Source organism: Globicephala melas, chromosome X (genome assembly GCF_963455315.2).
Source record: "Globicephala melas chromosome X, mGloMel1.2, whole genome shotgun sequence".
NCBI lineage: Eukaryota > Metazoa > Chordata > Mammalia > Artiodactyla > Delphinidae > Globicephala > Globicephala melas.
Genome location: NC_083335.1, coordinates 107,941,574 through 107,960,241, shown reverse-complemented (window position 1 = coordinate 107,960,241; position 18,668 = coordinate 107,941,574). Strand labels below are relative to the sequence as shown.

At 41.5% G+C, this 18,668-nt stretch overlaps 1 protein-coding gene across 1 annotated transcript in view; it reads left to right on the top strand.

Moving 5' to 3' along the window:
• The window catches only part of PHEX (phosphate regulating endopeptidase X-linked), a 201,450-nt gene that overhangs the window by 35,891 nt on the left and 146,891 nt on the right, over positions 1 to 18,668 (top strand). The window contains exons 4-7 of the mRNA XM_030843712.2: positions 2,409 to 2,495; positions 5,893 to 6,119; positions 14,029 to 14,097; positions 16,841 to 16,957. Coding sequence (XP_030699572.1) covers positions 2,409 to 2,495; positions 5,893 to 6,119; positions 14,029 to 14,097; positions 16,841 to 16,957 — 500 coding nt within the window. The remainder of the gene's footprint in view (positions 1 to 2,408; positions 2,496 to 5,892; positions 6,120 to 14,028; positions 14,098 to 16,840; positions 16,958 to 18,668) is intronic.

Below are 18,668 nucleotides of genomic sequence, written 5' to 3'. Positions count from 1 at the left end.
CTCACCACAACCCTGGAAGGTAGGTGCTATTATTCGTCCAGATTTACAAATGAAGAAACTGGGGCTTAGGGAGAGTAAGTAACTTGCTTAAGTTCCAGCTAGAAAGTAGCAGCAAGCTGCAACTGGAACCCACGTCTTTGTGATTGAAAGCTCACCCCCTTGACCCTGTCTATTATTTTGCCTTTTTGGGGGGCAAAACCAATTTTATCTGAGCATAGTGAGAAGAAGAAATAATTACCCTGTATGCACACACACACATATATCAAATTTTGATGATCATAGGCACTTTGAAACTGATTTTAAAGTCTGAGGTTTGTTGTACTATAGGTTATGAACTGGAGTTTTCCTTCTCTGTTGTAACATGGTTAGGAACACCTGGATGGGGGTGAGAGGAGACTGAGAAATCTTCCAAGAAACAATGCAGATTATCATGGGAATACACTAATATGGGTGACCCATGAGCCCTTCTCAGTGCTTTAGGGACAGTGTAATAACCTGAGTAATTGCCTTTGATAGGCTTTGTTTTCTGCTCATTAATGACTCTCCAGGTTAGATTTTATACTTCTTACCACTAGTTGAAATACAGAGATACATAAAATGGATGCAGCCAACTGATTGTCACAACATTGTCTGCATATCAACGTTCTCCTGCCTGCTTGGGTTTGAAGAGAAGGAGAGGAGAAGGGAAAGGGTATGATAAGGAACCTGTGTTAGCTGAATTTGTTTCAAAAGTCAAATTCTGGTACAGAAGCCAGAATTTTGACACATAAGAATTATTGATATTTGTGCACCGTTAGGGTTTGGAGATTGCCCTACTTAGCATATACATGTCCTCTTTTCCCCTTCTCGTGATACATAGAGCGCCTTGAGTACACACTCAGGTACATATTTAATATTTTGAGTTCTTTTGTTCCATAGCTTATTTTTGTTCCCCAGGGTGTTCATGTTTGCAGCCTGTGGAGTGTTTATAGCATCACAATAACAGTGCATCCCCAAATGAAATTTGGACTACTTACTTTCAAATGTGTCTCCCCAGCAGTCCAATGACTGTGGAAGCAATATGGTGGAAAGGCACATTATCTGATTTGAATAGAAATATATGTGGGTATGATTTTAGAGATTCTGTTTATTAAAAAAAGAAATCATCTTTTATCCTTGGGGCTAGTTATCCCACTTTTATTGCTGTGGTAATGCACAAGAAAGAAACAAGTTGAAATAATTGAAAATGTCCACATCGAGCTCAACTTATTTAGTTTATCTTAGTTATATGTACTTGTTTGATGTACAGATGCTTATAGAAAACTGGACAGAAGCTCTGGGTTCCTTTTTTTTGAAATGTGGAACTTGTAGTTTAGAAGTAGATTCCGCTTTAGGGAATATGTAGTTATTTACTAATTTGATTAGCACTGTACATTGTATCTTGAAGCTATTCAAAGTACTATAGGAGCATCTGTTGTACCATCATTTGGAGGCTGCTAGGTTGTTTCAGAAATAAATACCAAATTCCTTGACAACTGCAGTTTGACATAGCTCGTTGTAGGCAGTGCCATGGTGCTGTGTGGGAATTCTTTGTCTTGGCTTCATGTTGGTAAATTGATATTCTCAGGTACATCCAAGGTGTTATTTTGTGGGGAGGGTAGTTTTTATTGAGTCTTGGCTTTCCTAGTTCCTTATTTAATGAAATAGTGACAGCTGTCGTTTTCTACCTTCAAACAATAGCATCAGTGATTTTATAAACAGAAAATCATTTTCCAGGTGGGCTTGTGTCCATGCTGGCAGCCATTTTATATACATGGCCTCATTTTAAATGGCCAGGACTTTGAATGTGTAAATGGGCAAGTTTTCAGGCAATTTGGGTAGGCTTTACATTCTTGCTTCTCCATTTCCTGTCTAAACAATGTCTTCCGAGTCCACGGCATGTTTATGCAATATTGAATAAAACTCCTAATGGGAAATTTCTTACAGATGACCTCCCTGAGCGGCTGGACTGTGAAGAAATCTTAAGAAACCCGACCCTGATGAAATTGCCTCCGTTGAGAATATTACTCAGTGCAGAAACGAGGAATAGAATTCACTTATTTTTGGTTCTTGAAAAAATGAATTCTGGGTTTTTTTGTGTGTAGGTGGCAGAAAACATTAACCCTGGCAGAAGGTCCAGTCTCAGTTGGAAATTGAACTTTTGGTTTCTTTGAATTAGGAGAACCTTGGAGAAGAGGATGTTAAAAATATTTGTTATTTGAACCTCAAGCAACTTGGAATCGGTTCTGCTATCTTTTATAGACATATCTTTTCCAGGGTTGTCTGTCTCTACATTTAATTTTCTGGAGGCTGGGACTGATTATCAAATGACCTCCAACTCAGCATCACCTGTGGCTGGATACTAATGAATCCTTTTTTAACCTTCCTAGCACTTTTGGAGAAATCAATCAGTAGAAGGCGGGACATCGAAGCCATACAGAAAGCCAAAATCCTTTATTCATCTTGCATGAATGAGAGTGAGTAATAAAGAAAATAAATAAAATAATTTACCACCCTTATTTTTCAGAGTTCTATTAATGCTTAAAGATATTGTTTAAGGAAAAAGAGAGCTACTAAGAATTCTACTAATATTTAAAGGTGTTGCTTAGAGAAAGGAGCTATTTTCCAAGACTGGATTTTGACTACCCCTGCCTTTAAAAAAAAATTTAATTAATTAAATTTTGGCTGCGTTGGGTCTTCGTTGCTGCGCCGGCTTTCTCTAGTTGCGGTGAGCGGGGGCTACTCTTCGTTGCCGTGCATGGGCTTCTCATTGCGGTGGCTTCGCTTGTTGCGGAGCACGGGCTCTAGGCACACAGGCTTCAGCAGTTGTGGCTCGTGGGCTCTAGAGCACAGGCTCAGTAGTTGTGGCGCATGGACTTAGTTGCTCTCCGGCATGTGGGATCTGCCCGGACCAGGGCTGGAACCCGTGTCCCCTGCATTGGCAGGCAGATTCTTTTTTTTTTTGCAGTACACGGGCCTCTCACTTTGCAGAGCACAGGCTCCAGACGCGCAGGCTCAGCGGCCATGGCTCACGGGCCTAGCTGCTCCGCGGCATGTGGGATCTTCCCGGACCGGGGCACGAACCTGTGTCCCCTGCATCGGCAGGTGGACTCTCAACCACTGCGCCACCAGGGAAGCCTGGCAGGCAGATTCTTAACCACTGCACCACCAGAGAAGTCCCTGGCTACTCCTGTCTTTTTTTTTTTTTTGAATTTTATTTTATTTTTAATACAGCAGGTTCTTATTAGTTATCTATTTTATACATATTAGTATAATATGGGATGGTGGGATGAATTGGGAGATTGGGATTGACATATATATGTATAAAATAGATAACTACTTCACTCTGTATGATAGTCTCTAGGTCCATCCATGTCTCTACAAATGACCCAATTTCGTTCCTTTTTATGGCTGAGTAATGTTCCATTGTATATATGTACCACATCTTCTTTATCCATTCGTCTGTCAACGGGCATTTAGGTTGCTTCCATGACCTGGCTATTGTAAATAGTGCTGCAACGAACATTGGGGTTCGTTGAATTATGGTTTTCTCTGGGTATATGCCCAGTAGTGGGATTGCTGGGTCATATGGTAATTCTGTTTTTAGTTTTTTAAGGAACCTCCATACTGTTCTCCATAATGGCTCTATCAATTTACATTCCTACCAACAGTGCAAGAGGGTTCTGTTTTCTCCACACCCTCTCCAGCATTTGTTGTTTGTAGATTTTCTGATGATGCCCATTCTAACTAGTGTGAGGTGATACCTCATTGTAGTTTTCATTTGCATTTCTCTAATAATTAGTGATGTTGAGCAGCTTTTCATGTGCTTCTTGGCCATCTGTATGTCTTCTTTGGAGAGATGTCTATTTAGGTCTTCTGCCCAGTTTTTGATTGTGTTGTTTGTTTTTTTAATATTGAGCTGCATGAGCTGTTGATATATTTTGGAGATTAATCCTTTGTCCATTGATTCATTTGCAAATATTTTCTCCCATTCTGAGGGTTGTCTTTTTGTCTTGTTTATAGTTTCTTTTGCTGTGCAGAAGTTTTTCAGTTTCATTAGGTCCCATTTGTTTATTTTTGGTTTTATTTCCATTATTCTAGGAGGTGGGTCAAAAAAGATCTTGCTGGGGCTTCCCTGGTGGCGCAGTGGTTGAGAGTCCACCTGCCGATGCAGGGGACACGGGTTCATGCCCCGGTCCGGGAGGATCCCACATGCCGTGGAGTGGCTAGGCCTGTGAGCCATGGCTGCTGGGCCTGCGCGTCTGGAGCCTGTGCTCCACAACGGGAGAGGCCACAACGGTGAGAGGACCGTGTACTGCAAAAAAAAAAAAAAAAAAAAAAAAGATCATGCTGTGATTTATGTCAAAGAGTGTTCTTCCTATGTTTTCCTCTAAGAGTTTTATAGTGTCCGGTCTTACATTTAGGTCTGAAATCCATTTTGAGTTTATTTTTGTGTATGGTGTTAGGGAGTGTTCTAATTTCATTCTTTTACATGTAGCTCTCCAGTTTTCCCAGCACCACTTATTGAAGAGACTCTCTTTTCTCCATTGTATATCCTCGCCTCCTTTGTCATAGATTAGTTGACTATAGGTGTGTGGGTTTATCTCTGGGCTTTCTATCCTCTTCCATTGATCTATATTTCTCTTTTTGTGCCAGTACCATATTTTCTTGATTGACCTCCGTCTTAATGTTTTGTTGCTAGCTTGATGGAGAAACTAAGAAAATTCTATTTCAGTGGTTGGCTTGGATTCTTCAGGTATCAGTTACTCCATGGGAAACTTGGGTAGGGTCAGAAGGGCAAACCATATTGCATGTGGTACAGAAACCAGAATCTGGAGGCTAGGTCTGGTTTGAGAAGGACATAGTAACACTCCTTCTCAAACCAGACCTATGTCCTTTGGAACCTCCTGGGGCCTAGAGTAATCCAGATTCCCAGCTGGGCCAGGCTCCTTCTGCTTCTCCATCAGCCTAACAGCCATCTTTGTTGAGCACTTTAGGCCCCTCTCAGCATCTTGGGTCTGATTGGAGTTAAAATAGTCACCTGAGGGCTTCCCTGGTGGCACAGTGGTTGAGAATCTGCCTGCTGATGCAGGGGACACGGATACGAGCCCTGGTCTGGGAAGATCCCACACGCCGCGGAGCAGCTAGGCCCGTGAGCCACAACTACTGAGCCTGTGTGTCTGCAGCCTGTGCTCCTCAACAAGAGAGGCCGCGACAGTGAGAGGCCCCTGCATCGCGATGAAGAGTGGCCCCCACTCGCCGCAACTAGAGAAAGCCCACGCACAGGAACGAAGACCCAACACAACCAAAAATAAATAAATAAATAAAATTAAAAAAAAAAAAGACACCTGACATTTTACCTGGTACACTTTCTCAAGGCTATTGCAGGAAGAAGCCAGTGCCTCTGAGAAGTGTGTTAACTTGTTTAGGTTTTGAGGTATTATTTGGTGAGCTAGAAGAGGGCGCTAAAAGATGATGAAAGAGTCTGAAGCAGTAATTCATTTTTGTTGGGGAGTGATTAGTTTTATTGAGCAGTTTCCTTTAGTTAGGGTTGTTCCTTAGTTTTGCAGAGTGTTCTCAGCTTAACATTGCTCCTTGGCTTGGGTCAGTATAGTGAGCCCATCTTTTATTGTTGGGAATATTGGGCAGGTTCCCTAGTCAGCTCTCCTGGCAAGAACATCAGGTTTAAACAGTCACACTGAAGTATGAATCATAGGTAGTTCTGTTTCTGTGATTATGCTCAGTCCACTGCACCTCTCCCGAAAAAGTTAGGTTGGGACCTTACTGGAATTTTCTCTTGAGAAGATACACTTGCTTTCTAGTTCGGTGATCCAGTTTGCATTTCTAACTCTCTTCATATTTGCTCCCTTTCAGAAGCGATCGAAAAAGCAGATGCCAAGCCATTGTTACATATCCTGCGGCACTCACCTTTCCGCTGGCCTGTGCTTGAATCTAATATCGGTCCTGAAGGGGTTTGGTCAGAGAGAAAGTTCAGCCTTCTTCAGACACTTGCGACGTTTCGTGGCCAATACAGCAATTCTGTGTTCATTCGTTTGTATGTGTCCTCTGATGACAAGGTGTCCAACGAACACATCTTGAAGGTATAGTGAGGACTCCTTCATCATGCTTGTTTAGTCCAAGGTTAGCCTTTTTGGGTTGCCTTCTCAAGGAAAGAGACTCATACCACCTTAGTGAAATGATAAGGTTACAAATTCCGTTAAACGTTAGGATCTAGACTATTCCCTACCCACCTCCCACCTCCCCCCCCCCCCCAGATTTGCAGATTGTAAATCATTAACACACTGTTTTTGTCAGCCTTGCAAGAAGCTGGTGAGTGAGTTTCAAGTGATCTGTGATCTGGCTCTCGAATATCTACCCTGAGCATGTGTAGGGCCCCTTAATTCTGGTGGAGAGATGAGCAAAGACTTTCTGAACTCTGCTCTTCCTCTCCCCTCATTCCCCGACCAAGGAGTGAACATGTGCTATGGTTCACTGTTTTCCTTCACTAACATCTTGTGTACATGCCTAAAATTTCATTGTCAAGTTGTCTTGAATCTCTTGTCCTTCCTTTCAAAAGATAAGGCAAAACTTGTTCTAAGTGCTTGGTTGCATTTTCTATTGGGAGAGTAAACATCTCTTCCATAAAGGAATGGGCCATGAGGACATACCCTGAGGTGGAGTATTACATTGGTAAAATCAGGAGACTGTCAGAAAACTGCCAACAGTGGAAGATTGATCAGTCAAAGAACTTGGCAAGAATGCAAATAGCACTTTTTAAATTGTTTTGTCTTTTGATTCTTTTTTTTTTTTTTTTTGCTTCTGTGGTTACTTTAGTAATGAAAATTTTGTTGAACCGCTGATCTTTTCCCCCAATTCTGTTCTTTGTTAAACCAGAAAATATTAATGATATATTGATATTTAAATCATAGAAATATAAATCCTTTAGAGTGTATTATCCTCTCCTGATATAAGTCAACTTTTAAAAATCTATACCCTGGAGTTTATTTTTTGATTTATACCAAGGGGCTGGCAAATTTTTTTCTGTAAAGGACCAGATAGGAAATATTTTATGCTGTGCGGGCAATATTATCTCTGTCTCAACTACTCAACTCTGCTGTTATACCTGGTAACGCAGCTGTAGACAATATGTACATAAATGGGTGTGGCTGTATGGTGGGCTGGACTGCAGGCTGTAGTTTGTCCCTCTCTACTTTAGACAATGGCAGTCTCAATAAAAATATCTTTAGTCACTGAAAGAATTCCCATCTCCTCAAGAGGAAATTCTTAGTTACAGAGACAGCTGTATATCTGTGCTGGGTGATGGAACAACAACATGACACAGACATATTCTAATGCTCTCAGGTTAAGACATGCTCTTCAATGCTCTACAACCATGGTGATGGTCCAATTGACCTCTGTCCCTTGTTGATAGATGACTCACTTAAAAAAAACAAACAAACCAGGTTTTAAAACTCTCATTCTTAATTTCAGAACTATTATGGTATCCCTTCCAAACACCTTAAATGGTGTTTTGAAGTAAGTTGGAGACTGTCTTTCAAACTTCAGTTTATGTACTCTATTGCATGATAGATCTTGATTTCCACACAGGTTAATTAATTGCAAATGGTAACCACTTCAGTTTTCACCAATTTCTGGATCTAGTATAAGAACTGAATTCATTTAAACATTTTATTATGGAAAATAATACAAATAAAAGTAAAAAGAATAGTACTACAAACTCCCGTGTACTCATCAACCCACCTTCAACAGCCAGCAACTTTTGCCTGATCTTGTTTCATCTGATACACCTCCTTTTGGAGAGCAGCCTGGAACATTGTGTAGAATCCAAGGTATAATATCATTGCACTGATAAATGCATCAGTGTTTATCTAATGGAAAGGACTATTACAACAACCAAAAAACTAATTGTAATTCCATAGTTAACATCTAATACCTGGCGAATTGTCAGTTTTCCTGATTGTCTCAAGCATGTCCTTTAAAAAAATTAAACAGTTGGTCTTTGATTCAGGTTCCAAATAAGAATCACAAGTGCATTGGGTTGACACATCTATTTTAATTTATAGCATACTAGATTTGACTGATTTCAGGGTAACCTAATAGCTAATGAGAGAAAATTCTTGTTTATAGGAGAATCACAGCTTTAAAAGTACAGGAGAAATAATAAAATTTAAAAGTTAGCATTTTTTAAAATCCCTAATGAAAAATGAATTAAGGTAACTATCACCAATAGCTGCTAAAGCTATTAGATGAATGGTTGATGGAGAAATTCAGGATAGAGAGACCAGACTGACATCAAATGAACCCAGATATTAATGGTAGCATTGCTAACAGTTGGAAAACCAGATTTTGTGTGCCTCCTGATACCATGCAGTGGGAAGCATATGCTATCAATGATGCCAAAAGAAAAGGAAAAAGGGCCCGTGAGCCATGGCCACTGAGCCTGCACGTCCGGAGCCTGTGCTCTGCAACGGGAGAGGCCACAACAGTGAGAGGCCCGCGTACCACACACACACAAAAACAACCAAAAACAACCATCTGTGTGTATGTACATAGTTGTAAATAAGCACTTGGGCTTCCCTGGTGGCGCAGTGGTTGAGAGTCTGCCTGCTAATGCAGGGGACACGGGTTCGAGCCCTGGTCTGGGAGGACCCCACATGCCGCGGAGCAACTAGGCCCGTGAACCACAACTACTGAGCCTGTGCGTCTGGAGCCTGTGCTCCGCAGCAAGAGAGTCCGCGCACCACGATGAAGAGGGGCCCCTGCTTTGCCACAACTAGAGAAAGCCCTTGCACAGAAACGAAGACCCAACACAGCAAAAATAAATAATTAATAAACTCCTACCCCCAACATCTTAAAAAAAAAAAAGAAAAGGAAAAAAAAATGAACTTGGATCTAATCAAGCCCGTAGTTTTAACACCAGCTTACAGGAAACACGGGGAATAGAGGATCACGGCAATCAATTTTTAACAGCTTGCCTTGCACACTTAATATTCAATTAAACTGATCCTAGAAACACTGAACTGTCAATAACAGAACACTTTCCAAATGTAAGGAGGTACTCATGTGCTTACTACCGGTCTCTTCTGCCAAGATGGCAGCTTCCTCCAAACTGATGTGTTTGAGCATGGCCTGGCATTTGAGTGCAGTGTGCATTTGCTTCAGTTATGTCCCTGTTTGTACCGTTTTATATGAGTGGATATTCACACACCTGAATTAACAAAATAGAGCTATAGTCTTTCTAATCATGACAGAGCTGCTAGAAGTTCAGGCATGTGTCTAGATATTGGTAGGAAAAGCTCTCTTCTGAGATCTGCATAAAACCCAGTGAACCTGATAACAAAAACTAGCGTATCTGTGGCTGCCAATGTTGTAGAATTTGTGGGTGTTGCTTTTGTTAGAAATAGTTAAAACTATAAAAAATCTAACTGAATATTTGAAGCCCCTGAAGTACCTTTTAAGTTTTGTGGAACATAGTTTGAAAACCACTGCCATAGTGGAGAAAAGAGTATGCTTTGGTGTTAAAGAGATTGAGGTTTGTGGTTTGGCTTTGTGACTTACTCACTGAATGTGTGTGCAGATTGTTTCACTTCTCCCAGTTTCATTGTCCCCATGTGGAATGAAGGGTGAAATAGAATTTACTTTTCACTGTTGCTGTGAGATTTAAATAGGATGAATTTGGTGACATTTTACAGGATAGATGCTGGTACACAGTAGCACGTGACAAAAGGTACCTTTCTCTTAAAGCATGACTAGGCAACTGGTCAGAACCATTTGGGGAATGTTTGTCTTCAATTTCTGTGCCAAACGTGTCTCAGATCTCAAGTTCAGATGTGCGAGAAATAGCCATTTTCTTTAGTCAGTCAGTCTCATGTCTGACTCTGAGGTCCCACCCCCACCTTTTAGTTGGAAACTGAACCAGTCTAGGCCCTTTCCCACTTCCCGGCTACTCCATTTCTCAGCCTTCTCCTAGGGTATTGGGAGACCCTCTGATCATCTGTTATGTGTTTCTGAAAAGAAACCTGCCATCCCAGCCCATGTAGCCACTTCAAGTGTTCCTCTCCGCTGCTGGGGCCCTGGGCCTCCCAACTCCCTCTCAAATCCTGCCATTTCTAGGGGCATTGATGAGTCCTTCTGCTCGTGAGAAACTTTGACTTCTTTGGCTGCCTAGATCCTGTTTTTGCTCTGGGAGAACTCTCTCTTACCCCCAAACTCTTCTCCCTCAGTGTATTTAGACTTCCTTTTCCATCACATTCTATTTTCCTCAATGTTCTTGGGTTTTGTAATCCCACAAACCCATGGGGATAAGAAAAATGACTCCTTTGGGAAGGCACAGCTCTGTAGGCATACTGCTAGGTGAGCAGGCGGTGCCTTTGGGTGCCTTTCCAATGGGCACATGTATTCCCATGCCAAGAAATGCAGTTTGGCAAGCAGGGGTTGCTCAAACCCACACAGTGGTCCTCTGTAAAGTTCCCCTGTGGCAAGATGGCACAGGATTTGCCACAGACTTAAATGGGAGAAAGGAAATACACAAATACAAGAAATGACAGATTAATGCCTCCCATCATATCTCACTACATGTGTTTCGTTTTTTTTTGTGTAAGGAGATACCAAGAATGAGGATTTAAAGGACAATAAAAGACTTTTGAATATACGTGGTCCTGAAAGAGTGTTCGGAATGCCAGGGTTGTCTCAGTATATGTTACCAGAACAGTGACTTGAAGTGATCGTCACCCAGTGCCTGCATTTGTGTGACTCTTAGCAAAATCCGTAAGGATGATAAGGAGAGACTGTCTTGGAAATGAAGTTGTTTCTAACTTTTTTGTCCTTTTCCTGCATCATACTGAGTGAGATGTTTCTTTTTGTATTACTGTTTTGTTTCCTAACCTGTGGTGTATTGCAGTCAGAGAAAAAATTCGTATTTCTGTTCAATGTGTTAGAGTTCCTAAATATATATTATACTTTCTACTTGCAATATTAAGATCAGTTATAAATGCAAGGATTGAAAAACCTCAGACAACATAGTGTCCTAATATTGGCCTCTTGAGAAAGTCTTTTGCCTCAAGAGTTTATCTGGTTCTAATGAGATTTAGTTGACTGACCTTATTCAATCTGTTTGCTGTATTTAAGATGTTCCCTAGAAACTGTAGCAATCTGAAAGTTTAAAACAGGTCTGGTAACTTCACTTGAATCATCTAAACTTTTACAATAAGTGGATTTAACTTCATTTCATCAGAGGGAAGCTTTGGCTTTCTTGATATTGTCTACACAGTTTCCTTTCCTTTGAGACTGAAGCTCAAAAAATTCTCCAAGTGGTCTAAATCTAGTTGAAACCCAAATCATCTTAATCATAATATTATGTTTCATGTTCCTGGCTTACTTAATTTTTGGAAGAAATGGTGGTATATTGGGAATTGGAATAGGATGAAGCCAGGCTGGCTTGTGATTTGGTTGTTTAGGGCCAATTAGCGAAGAAGACTGAACACAGTAATTTGAGGTTTTTAGCAATACACCCAGGCAAGATGGATGTTATGAAAACATCTTTTTCCCCCAACTTACTTAACTTTTTAAATGTGTGAATAAGATTTAAGGTAGAAAATCTGCTGTTGCATTCAGTTTTATTCAGTTTTTGGGCAGTTGCTGATACTCAAGAAAACAGAAAGAACAACCGTAGATTTAGAGAAGGCTCTGGAACGTAAACATTTTTTATTTAAAAATTTATATACAGTTAAATTCACTTTTTTTAAAATTCACTTTTTGTGAAGCACAAGTCTGTAAGTTTTTACAAATGCATGGAGTCATGTAATCACCACCATAGGAAAGAGAATAGTCCCATCGCTCCCTCAAAATTTACCTCGTGTTGCCCCTTTGTAGTCATCCACTCTCCCCATCCCCAAACCCTGTTCTCCATCCCTACAGTTTTGCCTCTTTTGGAATGTGATTAAAATTTGCCCATGCTGTTGCATGTATCAGTAGTTCATTCCTTTTTATGAGTGAGTAGTAGTCCATTGTGTATCACAGTTTATCCATTTGCCAGTTGAAGAACATTTGGGTTGTTTCTAGTTTGGGGCAATAATGAATAAAGTTACATGCAGGTTTTTGCATGAGCGTAAGTTTCATTTCTCTTGGGTAAATAGCTAGGAAGTGAGATTGCTCGGTCACATGTAGGTGTATGTTCAATTTTACAAGAAACCGTCAAACCAATTTCCAAAGTGGCTCTGGCATGTTGCATTCCCAACAACAGTGTGTGAATGATCTTGTTTTTCTACATCCTCACCAGCACTTGGCATTATAAGTTTTTTTTGTTTTTGTTTTTTTTGCCATCCTAGTACATGTATAGTGGTGTTCCATTGTGGGTTTAGTTTACATTTTGCTAATGACTAGTGATGTTCAGCATCTTTTCATTAATTTATTTTCCGTTTGAATTTTTTTTTTGGTGAAGTGTTTGTTCAGATCTTTTGTCCAGTTTTAAATTGGGTTGTTTGTTTTCTTATTGAGTTGTGAGGACTCTTTATATATGCTGGATACAAGTCCTTTGTCATATATGTGATTTTCAAATTTTTCTCCCTGTCTGTAGCTTGTCTTTTTCATTCTCTTAACAATGTCTTTCACAGAGCAAAAATATTTAATGATGATGAAGTCCAATTTATTTTTTCTTTTATGGATCTGCTTTTGGTGTCTAAGAACTCTTTGTCTAACCCCAGGTCAAAGATTTTCCCCTGTTTTCTCCTAGAAGTTTTATAGTGTTAGTTTTTACATGTAGGTCTATGATCCATTTTGAATTAATTTTTGTACAAGTTGTGAGGTGTGGGTTGAGATTCATTTTTTTTGGCAGATGGATGTCTGATTGTTGTAGCTCATTTTCTGAAAAGACTGTATTCTTCCCTTTGATCGCCTTTAAGGTGCTGAAAGTTTTTTTTAATTTTTAAAAATATTTATTTTCTTTAATTTTTTGGCTGTATCAGGTCTTAGTTGTGGCATGCAGGATCTTTGTTGCGGCATGCGGGATCTTTTGTTGCGGCATGCGGGATCTTTTGTTGTGGTGAGGGCTTCTCTTGTTGTGGCATGCGAGTTTTCTCTCTCTAGTTGTGGCGCTCAGGCTCCAGGGCACTTGGGCTCTGTAGTTTGCAGCACGCGGGCTCTCTCGTTGAGGCGTGCGAGCTCAGTAGTTGTGGTGCATGGGCTTAGCTGCCCCGCAGCATGTGGGATCTTAGTCCCCTGACCAGGGATCGAACCCACGTCCCCTGCATTGGAAGGCGAATTCTTTACCACTGGACCACCAGCAAAGTCCCAGTGCTGCAAGTTTTAATTCAAGAAATTATGCTATACTTTTCTATAATAATAATTCTAGATATATAGTTGTCTGATTATTGTTTGTATTTTTATTACCTATCTTAAACTTTCCAGAGAGGGTTCTAAAGTTTGCAAAGATTTCTCAAAACAAAATTATTATTGATTCCTTTCCCCCCCAAAATGGTGCAATACAGTATTTTAGGGAGAGGGAGGTGCACAGTCTGGTTAATCAGCTTGATGTGGATTGGCATTTTGCAAAATACTGCAGTGAGAAGAATAGTGGATCTGGTGATGGAAGACAATGATTCTCCTCTGAGCTCTGCCCAACTGTGTCACCTTGGGGAAGTCACATGACTTCTTTGGATTTCGTTTCTCCACCCACCAAATAAGGGGGAAAGTCAGATAATCTCTAAGACCTTTTCCAACTCAAATATTATAGCTTTGATGCTATTCAGTATGGTTAGAAACTCAAAAGGATTAGAAACCATGAATCAGGGGAGGAGGGGCAGGTCTCTGATACTGTATAACAGTCATTGCTGAAGTGCCTACTTGCATGTAGCTCTGATTGCATTGATTTGTTTTTGTAACGGTAACACATGCTCTAAATATGGCTGGTATGCAGATCTCATGACTCTTGTTAATAACATGGTACCTAAGAATTTACAGTGCAAGCAAATGCTTTGTTTTTTGTTTCAACAGCTGGACCAAGCAGCGCTCTCCCTAGCCGTGAGGGAAGACTACCTTGATAATAGCACAGAAGCCAAGTCTGTAAGTTTTACTCATTCAACTCTGTATCTTGTCAGGCATTTTTGGGTTCATAAATTGTTCTCACATTCCCAACTCTTTACTAGAATTGAGCAGTGTGGGTGTTTGATGACCATATTCCCAATGTAGGAAGCAAAGGCCTTTCATTTCGGCAGATAAATGACACTCCCTGTTTTCTGGAAGTCTGAAAATGAAGGCTGTATGAGTCCCTGTGCTCAGTGCCCTCATGATCAAGCTGGGAAGACAGCACACCCAAATTGAGTAACCAAAGAATGAGCTTGCAGCCATTCCTCAGAAGTGCAGAGAGCTCACAGTATATTGCAGCAGCATGGGCGTGGACACCCAGTCGACCAGTGGTTCCCAAATTGTACTGCTAAGAACCACCTGGGAAGCTTCTAGTAAATGTCCATTCTTGGGCCTCAGCAATGGAAAGTCCGATTTAGTAGACTTGAAGTGAGGCCCAGGAATCTTTTTTTAACTGGTGCCCCAGGTTAATTTAAGGTTAATGAGAACCAGATGGGATAAATCTGGTCCGACTTCTTGGGTTGGCTTGGAGACCTAGGAGTTTCCTGGAGGTTGGATTAGAGCTGGTTCATTCCTAACACTTTCAATTCATTTTGGAACCTCTGTTGAGCTTCCAGAGGAGCCTCAGACCCAGGGGAACCTTGACCAGGGAGTGCTCGGGTTTCTGGCCTAGCCTGAGAATGCAGGAACTTCGACAGGGAAGTGCTGGCTCACAGTGGAAGTGCCTGCTCCTTTGCTGATAGGAAAGCCTATATCTAGGAGGCTCTGGAGGGCAGGAAGCTAGCCGAGATCCTAGGCACCTTTCTGGCTGAGGACACTCATGGAAGAAGGTTGGCGAGTTTTCCTTCTTGAAAGTGGACAGAATGAACTTTTGCCAATCTGGGGAACCTCTGTTTCTGCTGGGGTCACCACCCTACAAGCAGCCATGCTTGAAATCTTATCCCTGTCCTGTAACCAGTCAGTCCTGTAGACTCTGCCTTCAAAGTATCTCTTCCACCTAGTCCCTCCTTTCTGTCCTTACTGCCCTAGGGCAGACCCCTGTTAAGTCTCCTTTTAGCTGTTCCCTCCTCCCCTCATTCCATTGCCTCCTTAGCACCACCACTTGACAAGTTCTCTTCTCAAAGTACAGCTCCCAGAGTGCTTTTGCTCACAAGCTAGACTCTAAATTCTGTAGAGGGAGGGAGTTCAAGGCCTCTTCATGACCTGGTCCCAAACCACCTTTGCTGTCTCACCTATTTTTTTTTTTTTTTTTTGGTATGCGGGCCTCTCACTGTTGTGGCCTCTCCCGTTGCGGAGCACAGGCTCCGGAAGCGCAGGCTCAGTGGCCATGGCTCACGGGCCCAGCCGCTCCGTGACATGTGGGATCTTCCCAGACCGGGGCACAAACCCGTGTCCCCTGCATCGGCAGGCGGACTCTCAACCACTGCGCCACCAGGGAAGCCCTGTCTCACCTATTTTTATTCTTCCCCCAACAAAGCAGCTTGCACACCTCACAGGAGGACTCCTCAGCGCTTCTGAACCAGTCTCCTTTAACTGCTATGTCCCCGGTTTCTTGAGGCTGGAATTTTCCAGTTCTTGAGTTTCTAAGCACTTAGCAGCTTTATTAAGGACCTCATTTTGGTCTTGCTAGTATTACAGTTAGTAATGATGTGTTTATCTCCTTCACAGGGTCACACTGAGAACCAGACTCAAGTATTATTTAATTTTTCATCTGTACCTCCCATGTGCACAGAAGGCCTAGCAAGATATCGTGCATATGTATTGATTGAATAAATATTTTTGGAATTGAACTGAGATTTGCAAAACATTTCTAAGACTATTTGTGAATCTTGCTTACTGATTCAACAAATAATTATTAAGGGCCTGCTATATGCTAAGCACCATGCAGGTCTCGAGATCATAAACATCATTTGCTATGCAAAATCAAGGTTACATTAGGAAATCTTATTCCCATAGCATAACTGTGAAACAGTTTAATACCCAGTGTATTGAGTTCTCACAAATATATCTGGAAGGAGAGGTGACCCCCCAACAAAATTCCTTAGTTCCCACAAAGTAAGGTCCCCCTCTCCAATAGTATGTGAATAGCCTGAAAATGGGTTTATGAACATGCAGGGAGGAAATTCTATATTTGCTAGGTTTCTCTTCATCATTCTTCTCTTCTTTCCCTTCTTTCTTCCCTGGGCTAGTGAGGAGAACTCTGTAAAAACCATACAAAACTGAAAAGACATAGGGCTTCGATCACTGGTCTTTTGTTTTTAGTGTGGAGGTGGGTAAATTGAGCTGGAAGAGAATAAATCACAGTTCCCATTAGTCTTCATGGATCATGCCTCCTGCTTTTAGCGACAGTTCTTTCCCATTATTTTATTAAAGTGTCACTTGCCTGAAAAGAGGAGTCTGACCTTTAACTTTCTGTTCTGGGCTCATTTGTAGATGTTTCATGTATCCATAATATCGCTAGTTGCCAGCAAACTAATTCTCTTGATCCTTGGTGGCCAGACATTTCTGTCTCATGGAAACAGTACCCAAGTAGCCATCATTCTTCTTTGTCCCAAGGTGGAAGGTGGGTGGTTGGTATTGCATGATGCCTGTACCATACTTCGAGTACAGAGTGAAAATGAAGGGCATTTATTTCCACTTGCTGTTTCTGCTTTTCCGTGTCCCTGAAACATACTTCCTAATAGGCTGATGTCATGGTCACTTGCTTCTTTATCTCTTACAGTATCGGGACGCCCTTTACAAGTTCATGGTGGATACTGCCGTGCTTTTGGGAGCTAATAGCTCCCGAGCAGAGCATGACATGAAGTCGGTGCTTAGGTTGGAAATTAAGATAGCTGAGGTAAACCTTAATCTAAAATCTGTTTTTTTTCCTTCTCTTTATTTTAAAGGCAATATATCTTGAATGAAAATATATTTTAAAAAATCATTCTGTGGCATTGTTCTTTGGGTTCAAGGTAGAACCTATAGCATCCCCCTCTGGGAAGTAACAGGAAGAAAAACCGTGACAGAAAGAAGAGCTCTTCATTCCTTCTACCTCTCTGCTTGAAGCCCATTCAGTGTCCACATGCTGCTCAGCTGTGGCCAAAGAATAGCAGCAGGGAGAGGCTCTATGTTTTCCTAGAGGAACTCCTGTTTGGCCTCAACTGAAGAATATATATTTGATAAATCGTTATTGATTTGGCTTGAGTGGAACGTTATTTTTAGTCTAGTCTACTCTTTACACCATTCCTACTCAGAAGTCAATCTGATCTAAGATAGGGGCTTTGGGAAGTCTATCCACCCATACTGGACACATAATTTGATGTAGAAAGTGTATAGGGCAGGCTGGTAAGCATTTATTAGCTTCCTTTCTAGTGCTACTTTGTACCTACCCCTGGTTTTCATTCTTTTCTTGCCCCACTCTAATGAATGTCATTGTGTCATATGCTGTGTTCTGTGTAAGTCACCTTTTAAATTTTTTCAGGCTCATGGTGGAGGCAAAAAGGTACAAGAACAAACTTGAGGGAGAATAATCAGAAATCCTAAATGGTTAGCTTTGTTCAAAGAATAACTTTTCTAGAAGAACAAAGAATAAAATCTCTATACATTCCCAGGACCGGAGGGAACAAATATGGTGAAATTTGCTTGTGGAGATACACTGTAGTGAAAAAAATGATACTTTTGTCAAGAAGTGGTTGCATATAGGTTGGTAGTCTTCTATAACAGAAGTTGGTAAAAATCCTGAAGTGCATGGGAGTCCAAGTGTTGCTTGGTTTTGTGTTTGGCGAGGTGCGGTGGGGTGTTGAAGTGAGGAGTAGGCTGATAGGGTCAGGAGGAATTGGCCTCTTGGCTGCCGTGGTGTACTTGTGTATCTTTCTGTAGACCCCTAGTTGCAGAGCAAAAAGTTCATCCCTGCATGTCACCTTTGAAGAGCGCAAAGACTGCTGCAGATGTTCTGGAGTCAAAGACTGTGCCTCTGAACCAGTCTAGAGGCCATCTGGATTCCCTTCCCAGGCAAATAGGAGACCCAGCAATCTAATTTGGACCGAAGCTCTGATACAGCGGGAAAGGCCTTGCCTTGAGCCAGCGATCTGGACCAAAAAGGGAACTAAAAACAGCTGGGCTGAGGCAAGACTGGGAATTATCAAGAGGTTAAATGAAGTGACAAATCCATGGAGTGGGAGAGTAGCTGGCAGAGAGCTGAAAACAGCTCTGAAGTCAAAGGGCTGCAGCCTGGACCTGCAAGACTGAGTAGAGGGAGGAGGAGTGTGAACATTCTCTGAGGCAATGATTTATTAATCAATAGAGCCAGGAGAGTGCTTGTGAGTTATAGGAAGTCTCTCCTGTGGAGTGTGAGGAGAGAGAAGCTGAGGACACTGAAGCATTTAGAAAAGAGGGGTAGATGTCTGCCACTCAGCCTTCTGTGATTTTGTCTTGACAAATCCATGGTGTGTGGGTTTTTGGCCAGCCGGCAATGCTTATATATGTCTCTTACATCTCAGGTCACTAGGGACCTTCAAAAATTAGTGGGTCATGTCATCCTAGGGAAACTTCTAAAGCTGGGGAGACAG